We start from the raw sequence: 15,611 nt of genomic DNA, 5'->3' as shown, positions 1-15,611 counted from the left end.
CCTTCAGGGCAAACCAGCTGGCCCCACCCGTGCACCAGGCCTCTATGCTATCTAATAAAAGAGTAATATGCAGATTGACCATCACTCCAACACACAAGATGGCTGCCCCCATGTGGTCAAAGATCCTGCCCCCATGTGGACACAAGATGGCCACCACAAGATGGCCAGCAGGGGAGGGCAGTTGGAAGAGACCAGGCCTGCAAGGGAGGGCAGTTGTGGGTGATCAGGCCAGCAGGGGAGGGCAGTTGGGAGGGACCAGGCCTGCAAGGGAGGGCAGTTGGGGGCGATCAAGCCTGCAGGGGAGGGCAGTTAGGGGTGACCAGGCCAGCAGAGGAGAGAAGTTGGGGGCGACTGGGCCTGCAGGGAAGGGCAGTTGGGGGGGACCCAGCCCTGCAGGGGAGGGCAGTTGGGGGGTACCAGGCCTGCAGGGGAGAGCAGTTAGGGGCAAACAGGGTGGCAGGGGAGCAATTAGGCATCAATCAGGCTGGCAGGGGAGTGGTTAGGGGGTGATCAGGCTGGCAGGCAGAAGCAGTTAGGGGCAATCAGGAAGGCAGGCAGGCAAGCAGTTGGGAGCCAGCAGTCCTGGATTGTGAGAGGGGTCCCAGATTGGAGAGGGTGCAGGCTGGGCTGAGGGACACACACCCTGTGCATGAATTTTGTGCACTGGGCCTCTAGTAATTAATAAATAATCATATTAAGTAATGCAAAATCTCACTAGCCACAAGACTTGTTAATTAGATAATATTATATGATAATTTTGTCAAAATATCAACAACTTTTAATATGTAATATTATAATGTTGACCAGGGACTCAGTAAATTGAGAAACCTCATATAGTTATGTGGTAAATTAATGAAAGCTTTTAAAACTATTTGATAATATAGATTATTTTGAGTTCTTCAAAATATTGATAGTTTTAGACATCCTTTAATTTCACCTGAAGAAATATATTAATTAAATAGGATAATTACAAACTTATGTAACAAATTTGTACTTCATAGTGTAAAAACACTAATAGTATGTTCAGGGTGAGATTTACATTTCATGGAATACATTTGTTATAGTACTAACTGAAAGATAGGCTGATATATACAAAAAACAAAGCAAAGCAATTTTATGAGAAAACTACAAGGAAATACCTTTAAAATATTATCCAGTGGTTGTTTTTGGATAGTGGGATTTTTGTGGATTTTCTTTTTTAAAAAAAATCTTTTATTTATTTTTTAAATTGTCAATAGTGAGACTATATTATTTTTATAATTTAACAGTTTAATAATTTGTTTAAATAAAAGCAATTGAATTTGTGTTTTGAAATAAAGGGGCTTAAATAGATAGTAGTAATTAGTGGAGAGCAGGAAGCAAAGAAAGACATTTTTTCTTAGGTTGATGACATAAGAAGTTAGTGAAGCAAGTCCCAGAGAAGTAGGGTAGCACAGTAGATAAGGGTTTCACTTTCTTCAGGCAAAATGATACTTCTTGTAAACTCAAAGGAAATACTTATTGGGCAGCCTGGCTAAATTAAAAATTCATTAAGTAACCCAGTTCACTACTATTTTTCGTACCCCAGGTGCAAAAAACAGGACTTTTTCTGCAAGTTTCAATGAGTAAACCTTAGTTTTTTCTTCTCAGTGGCAGGAGTGGTCCTGAAATGGGTTAGTCAAATAACTTCCCGCAGCATCTGAATTGCAGCATCTTTGAGTTCATTCAACCAACTTCATCACTGTGTTCGTTCTGTTTCTAACACTGAGCTTGTGCCAATCTACCAATCTATGCCTTAGGGTTAAGCTGGTTAATTTGAATGGGACCCTTTCAGTGAAATCTCTCATCTTTACTTGGGAATAGTTGTCTAGAATCTTGGTTGAGTTCTGATGAAAAAACCACTTAGTATGTATAGAGTGTTATTGCACAGTTGAGGAACACTTTCCAAAATGACTACTTAAAAAAGTGACTATCAATATGTGTCACTCTTTTTAAAAGCAGGAAGCCATAGATAATTCTTATTTTTAACTAAAGTACACTTGTTACAAAAGGATTCTCTGAATAAGAATAAGGTTACAGCTGTGGACACGTTTCATTAACACGGTCACTGAGTCCCCACTATTCTCTGTCACTGCACTCATGGTTCCAAAATCTGATCTGGTCAACCAAGAAAAGCATATGAAAGGCTGGGCCTCTGCTGGAGAAGAGACTTAATGCTGTGCAGTAACTGGGTGTGGTAACACCAAGTCTTCCCTCTGTTTGAGTCTCTTTTATAGTTTCTGTAGATCTACTTATAAGGCCATTTACAAAAATGGTGTCTGGTCATGGATTCAGTGGTTAGCTCTGGTATGTGAAGTATATGTGCCTCCAATATAGCAAATATGGGTGGGTTAGTTTCAACTCAGGATGCAAGGGTGTGGTCATTTTAGAAACATAAGATACTATGAGTACTAAGAGGTTGGAGAAATGAACATTCTGATTTTTAGCTGATGATCTATAGCAAAAGAATAGTTCAAATTAATAAATTGAAAGTTTAAATATCAGGTTTTTAATTATAGCATTCTTGTGAGTTTGATTACCATCAGTTAGTTTTCAAGAGGTACATTTCTCTGGTTTATTGTCAATCAAGCCCAAAATATTGTTATGGCACCAAAAAAAGAAACCAGCCCCAAAAAAATCATGTTCATGGATAAAGGCTCTGAAACAAAAGATCTTCAGTGTAACTCTGAAATGCATGGCATTAAGGTAGCAGCAATGTCAACAATTAAAAAAAATACAACTATATATATATATATATATATATATATATATATATATATAAAATTTTACATTTGAAAGTAAGGGTTGTATTCTTTTTTTAACTATTTTATTTTGTATGCTTGTTACCTTGTATTCATACCTAGTATAATTTATCATCTTCATATTTTCCATAAGCATTTTTATTGTTATGTTCCACACACCCCCTTTTTGAAATAGGTGTTATGGCATAAGCACATATAATCCTGACGGAAATTGTATTCCCAACTTAAAATATTATATTACCTTACACAAACCAAGTTTAAGTTTTATATAAAATTAAAATTCTGTTTTAATACCTTCATTATATTTGTAAATTCTGCATATGGATAAAACTAGTATGAGAACAATTGGACTTTAAAATAAGCCTAAAAGGACATCATAGTTGGTAGATAGATCTTCTTTTTATATTAGAACTAGAGGCCCAGTGCACAAAATTCATGCATGGGTAGGGTCCCTGCGGCTGACGGCTGCTGGCCAGGGCCTTCCTTTGTTCTGCGCCACCCCCTGGTGGTCAGCACATGTCATAGAGAGCGATTGAACTCCCGGGCGGTTGAACTCCTGAAGGGACACTTTGCATATTAGTGTCTACCAAAAATAATTATTCTACTGTCTACCAAAAATAATTATTTGAATTTTCTAATTATAAAAATAACAAAACAATTCTTAAAAAATATTGGTTGCATTAAGGCATTTACTTTATTTTTCAAAATAGGTAGGTGTGAAACTCTAGCAGGAAAAGTTACTTTGTGACTGACTTTTTTCTTACAGATGATTTAGATCCCATGAATTATGTTGTTTTTTTTCCCTTTGTTATGATAAAGTTGTTACCCTAACTGAACTGTTTGGACAAAATTTGATCTCTTTAAATAACAAATAAAATGTCCATATTTCTTTCCCAGGTAAGGAAGAAGAATTTATCTGCCAGGATACCAAGGCACATGAAAAATTAGAAAGGAGTAAAGAATATACATATCAGTGGCTTCACACACAGGTTGGAATTCATGAAACAACTAGTTCCAGAAATTTGAAATGGTAAGGTCATTTCCCTTAAATTGGATTTTTGTATTATAAACCCATCTTGAAAAGTTAAACCTAGATTAACTGTGCTAAAACAAACATGACTTATAGCCAAAGGCCAATGTACCACGAAACCAGGCTATAAAATGGCTCCTTATATAGAATAGATTTAATCACTCTTTATATATTTCATTCTAAAATGTTTAAGAAACTCTTTCTGTAAATGTTTAATAACAACAGATGAACTACACAAATGATTCTGCTTTATAAAGTAAATGTATAGTATATATTAACTGTTTATAAATATTATATGTAGTACAAGTTGTATTTTGTGTTATTTTTGTTATCATTTATGTGTGGCAGTTAAAATTATAATTCAACCCTGATGCTGCCACTTTACCAGTCATGTAACTAATTTTCAAGGATGTCCCAAGGCGCAGTTTCCTCTCCTTTATAGTGAGATTATAATGTTTTATCTGACTCACAGAATAGAGGTGAGCTCACAAGGTTGAAGATATTAAATGTTTTATTTAGCAATAAACAGGGTCAATTAATTTTAGTTACATTAAAGTCTATATTAGTTTTTGAGGGCTGCCATAACAAAATACCACAGATTAGGTAGGTTAAACAGCAGAGATTTGTTTACTCACAGTTCAGGGAGTTACAAACCCCAGATCAAGGAGTCAGCAAGATCGGTTTCTTTGGAGGTCTCTCTCCTTGGCTTGCAAATGGCTCCCTTCTCATTGTGTCCTCACATGATCATCCCTCATCTGTGTTGTCTATATTCTAATCTCCTCTTCTTATAAAGACACCAGTCATACTGGATTAGGGCCCAGCCATGTGACTTCATTTTACCTTCATTCCCTCACCCTTCAACCAAATACAGTAAAATTCTGAGGTATTGAGGGTTAGGACTTTAAGATAAGAATTTTATGGGAACAAAATCCAGTCATTAACAATGTAATATAAAACATATATGTACTTAGCCACTGAATCAAAGTTTTAAGGAAATAAAAGCCTGGAGATAATATTTTGACATAAATTTTCAAGACTTTCATTGTAGCTACCTATATGCACAGAAAAGTAAAATACATGCTATTTTAAGCATTTATTAAATGTATAAACCAATATGGAATATAAATGTAGATGACACTTTGGAAATATTTCCAGGCATTGTATGTAATAACTATTTAAATGAGTAACAAACTAACAAACAAAATCCTACAATTAGTGTAATTCATAAGATGAAATCCTTAGAACTATAAACAAATGTAGTATAACCCTACGACTTGCCATCTATATTAACCAGATATGAGTTCTTTCAGAAATTTTAAAGCATTAGCAGAGATAATGTGAAAATTTTAAAAACTTATTTAGTATGTAGTTTAGAGAAGCTCACACATTTAACAATATCCCTTGCTCCTAAATAAGTTATATTTAAATATATTATACAACAGGTAATTATTTATGGTTATTCTCTTTTGAAATATAATATGTAAAAGTATAGGCAGTAACATTTTAAGAAATATTATTTTCAAGAATGGAAGTGGGGTTTTTTCCCAGAGACAGTGGAAGGGAGGGAAAAAGGGAGGAGGAGGAGGAGGGGAGAGAGGAGAGAGAGAGAGAGAGAGAGAGAGAGAGAGAGAGAGAGAGAGAGAGAGAGAGAGAGAGAGAGAGAGAAACATCAATGTGAGAAAGACACATCAACTGGTTGCCTCTCACAAGCCCCAGACTGGGGTAGGGGTGGGAGAGTGAACCGGCAAATGGAAATATGCCCTTGATCAGGAATCAAACCTGAGATGCTCTGGTGTGCAGGCTAACACTCTAACACTGACCAGGGCAAGAATGGAAGTTCTTGAAAAGCCAAATGTTCTACTTTTAAACAGAAGTTAATTGTGAGCAGTAGTATAATGTACTAAACACACAAAAACTATTTTAAAAGTAGGAAGCTTTGCCTTAATCATAAAACAAGGAAGATACGTAGGTAAATGTAAAGTTTTTATATTTTTTAATAATTTTTAGCTATCATTCTTGTTTCTTTCAGATTTTTGTTTATTGTATGTGTTTATGTTTAGCAAAGAAGGGTAGCATTAAAGTGTTATTTAGAAATTTAAATTATATCAAATTTAATTTTAAAATGACTATGAAAAAAATGTAAGTTTGTATATACCTTTGCATGTAACCCTATTTAAGAAAACGATTATTACCATTTTTTAAATTACTAATTAGTCCCAAACTTTTCATTGGGCATTTCCTTTACATTCTTTCTCTAAATTTATGCAATAATATTATTTCTGTTTTTGTCACTGCAGCAATCATTTCTTGCCTGAATTAGATCCAGATGTACTTAATGGTGGAAGAGTTCAGCTTGTGGTAAGAAATGTGTTCAAAGACACAGAAAAGTTGTAGACACAAGTACTCAACAAGTGCACTTTAAAATATGTCCATATATTAGTATAAATTATGGAAATCTCAACTGTGTTTATTTAGGATAATATCAAAACACTATGTATTGGAATAATAACATTTTCTCCACTTCTAGTATAACTTTAAAATGTATTAGTCTTGACCAGCCGGAATGGCTCAGAGGTTGAGCATCGACCTATGAACCAGAAGGTCATGGTTCAATTCCAGGTCAGGCCATATGGTTGTGGGCTTGATTCCTAGTGTAGGGTGTGCAGGAGGCAGCCAACCAATGATTCTCTCTTATCATTGATGTTTCTATCTCTTTCTCCTTCTTCCTCTCTGAAATCAATACAAATATACTAATAAATGTATTACTCTAGAATATTATTTCTACACTAGAGGCCCGGTGCATGAAATTCATGCACGGGGGGGTAGGGGGGGGTGTCCCTCAGCCCGGCCTGCAATGACACCAGCATCCCTCACCCCGGTCTCTAGGCAGAGGCTCCTCCCCTCCCTCCACACAGCCTCTGGGAAGATGCTTGTCCTGGGGCCTTCTCAGGACCCCGGCCCATGATGCCCAGCAGTTCGGGTACTCAGGGGCTTGGGGTCCCAGGTCCCGCTTCCCGGGCTCCCAGATCCCGCTTCCCCGCCATCGTGGTGCGCATCAGCTGCTGTGGGAGCTGCACCTCAGGAGTCGCCCCCTTGGAACATACTACTTGTGAGCGCGGGGGTGGGAGGTGGCTGTGGCGGCAGCAACTTGATGTCTGTAGCGTGCCCGCTGGACCCCCTCCCTGCCATGGCACCACACTGGCTGCATCCACACTGCGGGCAGGGGTCTTCCAGTCTGCGACTGGGGCTGCCGGGCTGCAACTGGGGGCTGCAGGCAGAGGACCCCAGCACCCCTAGGGCTTCATCAGTGTCAGGAACTGGGAAGATCCATTTTTCTGGGTCTTCCCCTCCCTCTGCGTGGCCGGGACAGGGATGCTGAGCTCGAGTTACTGCGATCCCAGTGTTGGTCGCCCCGGCCGCAGGCCAGAGGCCCCTTCCCTCCCTCCTCGCAGCTGGGGCACAGATGCTGGGCTCACTTTGCTGGGGGTGACATGAGCTCAGTGTCCTGTGCCCAGTCCTCTGGCCAGAGGCCCCTTCCCTCCCTCCACGACAAGGAGTGGGCACTGGGCTCGCGTTGCCGAGGCGATGCCACCAGCGTCTGCCCTGGCTGCTATGGGTGCTGCCATTTTGTCGCAGAGTGATGGTTAATTTGCATATTACTCTTTTATTAGATAGGATGGCAGATTTTAAAATATTAACATGTTACAGCATTTAAAATAAAATTACTCTAACAGGAATTTGCATAATAAAATATTTTTTGAGTATTCAAAGAGTAGAATACTAGAGTGAAACAGCAAAGTACCCTCACAACTCAGAAAATTAAACCAGATAAAAATTAACAAGTAATTGGGAATTCACCCACTCTAAGTAATAAAGTATAAATTATCAGAAATTTAGGAACAATCAAGTTCTAAACATCCTAACTAGAGGGTAGGTTCTAGGTAGTATAACTGTATGTGCATTGCTAAAGTCAATTGTACTATATGTTATTGGAAGGAAGCCTATGTAAACAAAAAAAGAATGGCCAATATGAAGTCTAGAGAAGTGGATCCCACAAAATAAGAAATTTTCAGAAATTTACAGTGAAAAAAGTACCCTAATCAATGACAGAAATATGTGGCTTCCTTGACAGGTAAAAATGGATACATCAGGTGACCCTAACTTTATGATGCCATCCATTTATATCAATCAACTAATACTCCTTGTTCAGATTCTACATTCACAAAGAAAACTGATTATAATTTAGCTTGCTTTGTAGAATTTAGTACAAGAAGATAATGTAGTTTCTAGTAGACACTAGTATTATCCAGAACAGTTATATTCATCATTCTCATGAACAGCTAACTTAAGGAGTTTTCCTGAAAGAGCAGCACATTGTGGACAGGCATTAGCTAAAATTAATGTTTATGAAAATATTTATAGAATTTAAATTTGAAATAATCACTCTGCAAATATTTTCTTGAATTTTAAGAGACCCTTCTGGTAGAGTGGCATGAAGATTATCACTGGAAAATTGGCACTTCAGTTTGTTAACAGCATGCATATTACTGACTAGCACTTTCTCATATATTGTTACATGGCCACGTTGGAGCAAGAATGGGAAATATAAAAATGCCAAGACAAAGGAAGTGATATCACATTTAATTGTTATACGCCTAAAAATGATTGAAAACAGATTGCATAGATTACTAACATACAAATACATGACAAATACATAGCACTTGCAAGTGTTTTTGTTTTTCATTTTGAATAGGGATAGCTGGATACAAAAACAAGGAAAATAGTAGTAGAACAGAAATACATATTTTGTGTGTGTATGAGTTGAGACAGGGAAGAAATCAAGGAAGACATATGACAAAGAAATACTGGGTGAATTGAAGGACCAGAGTAGAAATCTTACGGAGTGTTGGGGAATGAAAGCACCCTATTTTTGTTGGGGAACTGGACACAGATAATAGCACAACTGGGACAAGGCTATTAACAGACCTTAAAAAAAATACTGCAATGGCCTCTATTATAAGATCCTCAAAGACAAAAATAAGAATAACATCCTAATATATAAAAACCCTGGGTCCGTCACATCCGCAACGACCAGGAGGCTTGACCGTTCGCCAGGCTGGATTCACAGCAGGTGAGTGGGATGAACTGCTGACCTCTCAGAGAGAGAGAGAGGTGGGGCTGATCAGCAGTGGCAGCGGCTGCTGGCAAGGCCTGGATAGAGAAACAGGGTGATCAGACCCTGCTTCTCTCTCCCTTGCCAGCATCCAAGCCTCTTGCTCTCTCCCAGAGGTCAGCAGTTAAGCTGCTCACCAGCAGCCTGGGGCAGCTGCTGATCAACCCCGCCTCTATGATCAGGCCCGGAAATAGGCCTGGAGATGCTGACTGGCATAGAAACTGACCAATCAGAACCAAATCTGGGTGAATTCCAAGGATCCAATGGCTGCCTAGGAGGTAGAGCTTTTGATACTGACTGGCATGGAAACCGACCAATCAGAACCAAATCTGGGTGAATTCCAAGGATCCAATGGCTACCTAGGAGGCAGAGCTTTTGACGCTGACTGGCATAGAAACTGACCAATCAGAACCAAATCTGGGTCAACTGTGAGGAGCCAATGGCTGCATAAGAGGCTGACTGGCATAGAAACTGACCAATCAGAACCAAATTGGCCAGCAGAGGAGGGCAGTTGGGGGTGAGATCAGGCCTGCAGGGGAGGGCATTTGGGGGTGAGATCAGGCCCACAGGGGAGGGCAGTTGGGGACAATTGTGCCAGCTGGGGAGCAGTTAGGTGTTAATCAGATGGGCAAGGGAGTGGTTAGGGGGTGATCAGGCTGGCAGGCAGAAGCAGTTAGGGAAAATCAGGCAGGCAGGCAGGCGAGTGGTTAGGAGCCAGCAGTCCCAGATTGTGAGAGGAATGTCCGAAAGGGATTGGGCCTAAACCGGTAGTCAGACATCCCCTGAGTAGTCCCAGATTGGAAAGGGTGCAGGCTGGACTGAGGGACACCCTCCCAGTGCACAAATTTTGTGCACCAGGCCTCTAGTCCATAATAAAAAGACAGAAAATTAGAAAACAAAAGTAATCAAATTTTAATTAGAGGACAGATGCAAATGAGTCTATTATAAATTTTGAAAATAAGAAAATATTATCAGTGAAATAAACTCTGGACTGGACACCATAAAAGAGAGAATTATTGAATTGAAAGATTACCTATAGCTCTCTTCAGAGGCAGAAGCAAAGTGGAGGAGACAGGAATGTTCTAAGAGCACAGACACCACCACCAGAAGCCTCCTTCACAAGCCCAAGAGTGAGATGACCGTGGCAGAGCTGCAGAAGTGGAAGGAGGAGGAATTTAACACAGGCCAACTATCCAAGCTCACCCATTTGGTCAAGAACATATATCAACTGTCACAACAACAAAAAGCTCCTGGGCCATGTGAAGCCTGTTGACAGGCACTGCAACATGGCACTGGAGAATGTGAAGGAGATGGGGACCGAGGTTCCCAAGAGTGGCAAAGGCAAGAAGAAGTCCAGGGCAATCAACAAGGACTGCTACATTGCTAAGCTGTTCCTGCATGGGATTCAGTCATTGCTGGAAAGTAGGGGCTTCCTCTCTGACATCAGAACTCACTTCCTTGTCCTGAAAGACCTAACTTTTTAACACAAGGACAATAAAATCCTGTGGGTTGTTTTTCTAAAAATAAAAATTAAAATTAAACTTTAAAAAAGGTTATCTATAAAAACAATGCATACCAAAAGACAGTAGAGTTATCTATATATATAAAAGGCTAAGCGACCATTGCATTCAAAACAACCAAACAGATGACCGAACAGGCTGTGTGGGCAACCAGGCTGGCAGGAGGGTTAGTGAGGGATGACCAAACGACCAAGCAGCAGGCTGCATGGGGTGACCAGGCTGGCAGGGGGGGGGCATTGAGGGGTGACCAAATGACTGAGCATCAGGCTGTGTGGGGTGACCAGGCCAGCAGGGGGTTAGTGAGGAGCGATCAAACGACTGAGCAGCAGGCTGCATGGGACAACCAGGCTGGCCGGGGGTTATGGGGGGTGACCAAACTACTGAGCAGCAGGCTACGTGGGGCTACCAGGCCTGCAGGGGGGCAGTTATAGGTGACCAGACCGGCATGGGGGGCAGTGAGGGGCAACCAAGCTGGCGGGGGGGGGGCAGTTGGGGGCAACCACACCAGCAGGGATTGCAGTAAGGGGTGACCAGGCCAGCAAGGGGAGGCAGTTAGGGGTGATCAGGCAGGCAGGCAGGTGAGCTGTTAGGAGCCAGTGGTCCCGGATTGTGAGAGGGATGTCCAACTGCTGGTTGTGGATTGGGCCTAAACCGGCAGTCAGACATCCCCCAAGGGGTACTGGATTGGAGAAGGTACAGGCTGAGTTGAGGGGGACCCCCCCCTCCCATGCGTGAATTTCGTGCACCAGGCCTCTACTTTCTTAATATTAGGGATAAATGTAAATATCATCTGCTTCACTAACTTCCAGGAGTGAGGACAGAATAAAACATAATTAAACATTTAAATGCTGGGTTTTGATAAAGTCTCTATCTTCCAAATAAGATTAAAGCATATTGTGTGACTGACATTAGTGGGAAAAAATGCAAAGAAAATATCATTTGACATGTTTCCAAATATATATTAGAAGGTGTGTTATTGGACAGTTATATTGCTGATTAGACTTATCCCTACCCCCAAACTCCAGGAATTTCCTACAGAAACAATTTTAGTTCAGGTTCCCCAGGACACACATTATGAGATTTTGACATTTGAGTAGAAGACATTTATTGGGGAAGGCTTTCAGGAAAAACTTATTAGAGAGATGAAAGAGAGTGATTGAGCCAGAGAGAAAATGTGAACTGCAATAGAGTTGCAGCAGAGATAGTGAGATTTGGTAGTGGAAAGGCCCTTTTTAGTCATCCCAGATTGAGGAAAGTGGACCAGATTTTATGCCCCTGCATTGGGGCCTCAAGAGAGGGTGTTACTTGGACAAGTCAGCTCTCTTCAGCAAAGGACAATTTCTAGAGATGAATTCAGCTGAGAGACACCAGGCTTCAAATTTTTCAGCAGCTGGAGGAATCTGATTCATTTGTTAAAGGTGATCTGAGTGGGATATCATAATCACTCTACTCAATAAGTTTACTATTCAGGGATAAAAGAATTTAGCATATAAAATGTGTCAATTGTACCCAAATGAATCTTTAAATTAGAGCAATTCCAAACAAAATTATAGCTGTTGTTTTAGAAACTTGAAAAATTTCATTCAAAATATGTATTAATGAATTTTTAAAAAGATTATATAGGTTAACTCCTTAAAAAGAATAACTGGTGTCACAAGATAGAAAGATATCTTTAATACAAAACTGAAGTAAACTTTATGGTGCTGGCACAGGCATCGGTGAATAGACAAATGGATATGAATAGTGAGTTCAGGAGTAGACCTATGACTATATTGGAATGTAATATGTGATAAAGGTGGGAAAGATCAGATTGTTTATTAAATGGGATTTGGCAAGCTAGCATTAAGAAAAAAATATGAGCTATATGTAAAGCATATACACGCTTTACAATAATCAAATGGAATTCAGAAGTTTGAAGACTCAAGTGTGAAAAGTAAAGCTATAAAACTGATAAAATAAAAAAAGAATATATTTACAATTTAATAGTAAGAGTTTTTTTTTAAAAGATGGAAATAGTACAAGTTATATGGCAAAATATGAAGGATTTTACAGAAAAGGCTAACAGATTGTAGACAGGATAAACTATTTTCAGCACTAAAAACTAACAATAGCTTAATATCTAAATACAAAAGAAGTCCTGCTAATGAACAATATAAAGTCAGGTAAACCCAATGAAAAAGGGATATACATAGATAGTTCACAGAGTTGATGCCGGAATGAATAAATTCATATAAAAATATGCTCAGTTATATGACCAAAAGACTAAAAATTAAAAGTTAGAAGTTATAAGAATATAGTCAACAGATGGCAGAAATAGAAAATTGGGTAATGCAAAGTGTTGTCAATGTGGAAACACATATATAGCTGGTGAAAAACATACCTACCTAGAAATAAAAAGAAATGAACTCCTGATACAGCAACATGGGTGAATATAAAAACCAATATACTGAATAAAAGAAACAGATTCAAGAAAGCACATACTGTATGATTATATTTATAATAGAGGCCTGGTGCACAAAATACATGCACTGGGAGGAAGGGTGTCCCTCAGCCCAGCCTGCACCCACAGGGATAGGGGCTAAACTGGCAGTCGGACATCCCTCTCACAATCTGGGACTGCTGGCTCCCAACTGCTTCTGCCTGCCAGCTTGATCACCCACTAACCACTTTCCTGCCAGCCTGATCGACGCCTAACTGCTCCCCTGCTGGCCCAATCACCCCCAACTGCCCTCCCATCCTGGCCTGATCGCCCCCAACTGCCCTCCCATGCAGGCCTGGTTCCCCTCAACTGCCCTCCCCTGCCAGCCTGGTCACTCCCAACTGCCCTACCCTGCAGGCATGGTTGCCCCCAACGGCCCTCTGCTGCAGGCCTGGTCACCCCTAACTGCCCTCCCTTGCTAGTCTGATTGCCCACAACTGCCCTCCCCTGCCAGCCATCTTATGGTGGCCATCTTGTGACACATGGGGGTGGCCATCTAGTGCGAGGGTGTGACTGTCAGTTTGCATATTGCCTATTTATTATATAGGATTAAGTTCAAGATCAGAGAAAGCTAAGCTGTCCAACAGTGAAAGAAATCAGAACTGTAGTTCAGTAATCACTTCTGAGGATGAATTACAGGAAGGAGGCACAAAAGAACTATTTGACAATCATGTTAGTTAGATTCACCAGAGAAACAAACCTAATAGGGCATATATCTCTCTTTATTATGAATATACTAGTATACTAATATATATATATATATATATATATATATATGTGTGTGTGTGTGTGTGTGTGTGTGTGTGACTAGTATGTGTATATATATACACATATATATATATATATATATATATATATATACACATATATATATATACACACACACACACACACACACTGAGTGGCCAGATTATTATGATCTCTGAATGCATAATAATCTGGACACTCAGTGTATAGCCTATATAATAAAAGGCTAATATGCAAATTGTCCCCTCAACCAGGAGTTTGACCAGCAGGCAGGTGGGCCAACCGCCCATGTCCCCTCCCCTGGCCAGGCTGGCCAGACCCCACCCATGCATGAATTCATGCACCGGGCCTCTAATATACATATATATATATATATATATATATATATATATATATATATATATATATATATTACACACTGAGTGGCCAGATTATTATGATCTCTGATTTGCATTCAGAGATCATAATAATCTGGCCACTCATATATATATATACTAGAGGCCCAGTGCACAAAATTCGTGCATGGGGGGGGGGCAGGTGTCCCTCACCCCAGCCTGCACCCTCTCCAATCTGGGACCCCTCAAGGGATGTCCAACTGCCCATTTAGGCCCGATCCCAGTAAAATTGATTTCAAATGATACTTGTATGTTTTTGAACAACATATAAATGGATCGGGCCTAAATGGGCAGTCAGACATCCCTCTCACAATCCAGGATTGCTGGCTCCCAACTGCTCGCCTGCCTGCCTTCCTGATTCCCCCTAACCGCTTCTGCCTGCCAGCCTGATCACCCCCTAACCACTCCCTTGCCAGCCTGATTGATGCCTAACTGCTCCCCTGCCAGCCTCTTTAACCCTAACTGCCCTCCCCTGCAGGCCTGGTCACCCCTAACTGCCCTCCACTGCAGGCCTGGTCTCTCCCCAACTTCTCTCCCCTGCAGGCCTGGGTCCCCCCCAACTGCCCTTCCCTACAGGCCCAGTTGCCCTCAACTTCCCTCCTCTGCCAGCCTGGTCCCTCCCAACTGCCCTCCCCTGCTGGCCTGATTGCCCCCAACTGCCCTCCCTTGCAGGCCTGGTCCCTCCCAACTGCCCTCCCCTGCTGGCCATCTTATGGTGGCCATCTTGTGGGGTCAGCATCTTTGACCACATGGGGGCAGCCATCTTGTGTGTTGGAGTGATGATCAATCTGCATATTACTCTTTTATTAGATGGGATAGAGGCCTGGTGCATGGGTGGGGGTGGGGGCCAGCTGGTTTGCCCTGAAGGGTGTCCGGATCAGGGTGGGGGTTCCCTTGGGGTGTGGGGCGGCCTGGGCGAGGGGCCTGTGGTGGTTTGCAGGCCAGCCACGCCCCCTGGTGACCCAAGCGGAGGCCCTGGTATCTGGAGTTTATTTATCTTCTACAATTGAAACTTTGTAGCCTTGAACGGAGCCAAGCCTCCTGCTCGCTCTGTGGCCACAGCCATTTTTGTTGGGATTTATTTATCTTCTATAATTGAAACCTTGTAGCCTTGAGTGGAGTCCTAGGCTGGCCAGGGTGTGCGGAAAGCTTGGCTTCCTCCATTGCCGGGGAAACCCAAGACTCCTGCTCGCTTCATGGCTGCAGCCATCTTGGTTGGGTTAATTTGCATACTCGCTCCTGATTGGCTGGTGGGCATGGCTTTGTGGGTGTAGTGGAGGTTTGTTCAATTTGCATATTACTCTTTTATTAGGTAGGATATATATCCTATCTTATAAAGAGGGGATATGCTAATTGACCATCATCACTCTGTCACAAAGATGGCTGCACCCACAGCTGAGGCCAAGTTTCCATAAGGAGCCTTAATGAGGAATCAGCAGGACCCTGATGCTACGCACCCCCCCACCCCAGTGGGGCTTGACAGTGGA

The 15,611-nt window shown here is 41.3% G+C and overlaps 1 protein-coding gene across 4 annotated transcripts in view; it reads left to right on the top strand.

Moving 5' to 3' along the window:
• Positions 1–15,611, top strand: part of LRRIQ1 (leucine rich repeats and IQ motif containing 1) — a gene marked incomplete at both ends in the record, with an annotated part of 281,974 nt that overhangs the window by 214,561 nt on the left and 51,802 nt on the right. For all 4 annotated transcript variants that reach the window (XM_080659623.1, XM_080659624.1, XM_080659621.1 and 1 more), the window contains 2 exons: positions 3,678–3,810; positions 6,108–6,168. In XM_080659623.1, the coding sequence (XP_080515749.1) occupies positions 3,678–3,810; positions 6,108–6,168 (194 nt within the window). The remainder of the gene's footprint in view (positions 1–3,677; positions 3,811–6,107; positions 6,169–15,611) is intronic.

Source organism: Plecotus auritus (genome assembly GCF_963455305.1).
Source record: "Plecotus auritus genome assembly, chromosome: 3".
NCBI lineage: Eukaryota > Metazoa > Chordata > Mammalia > Chiroptera > Vespertilionidae > Plecotus > Plecotus auritus.
This window is presented reverse-complemented; position numbering and strand designations above follow the sequence as displayed.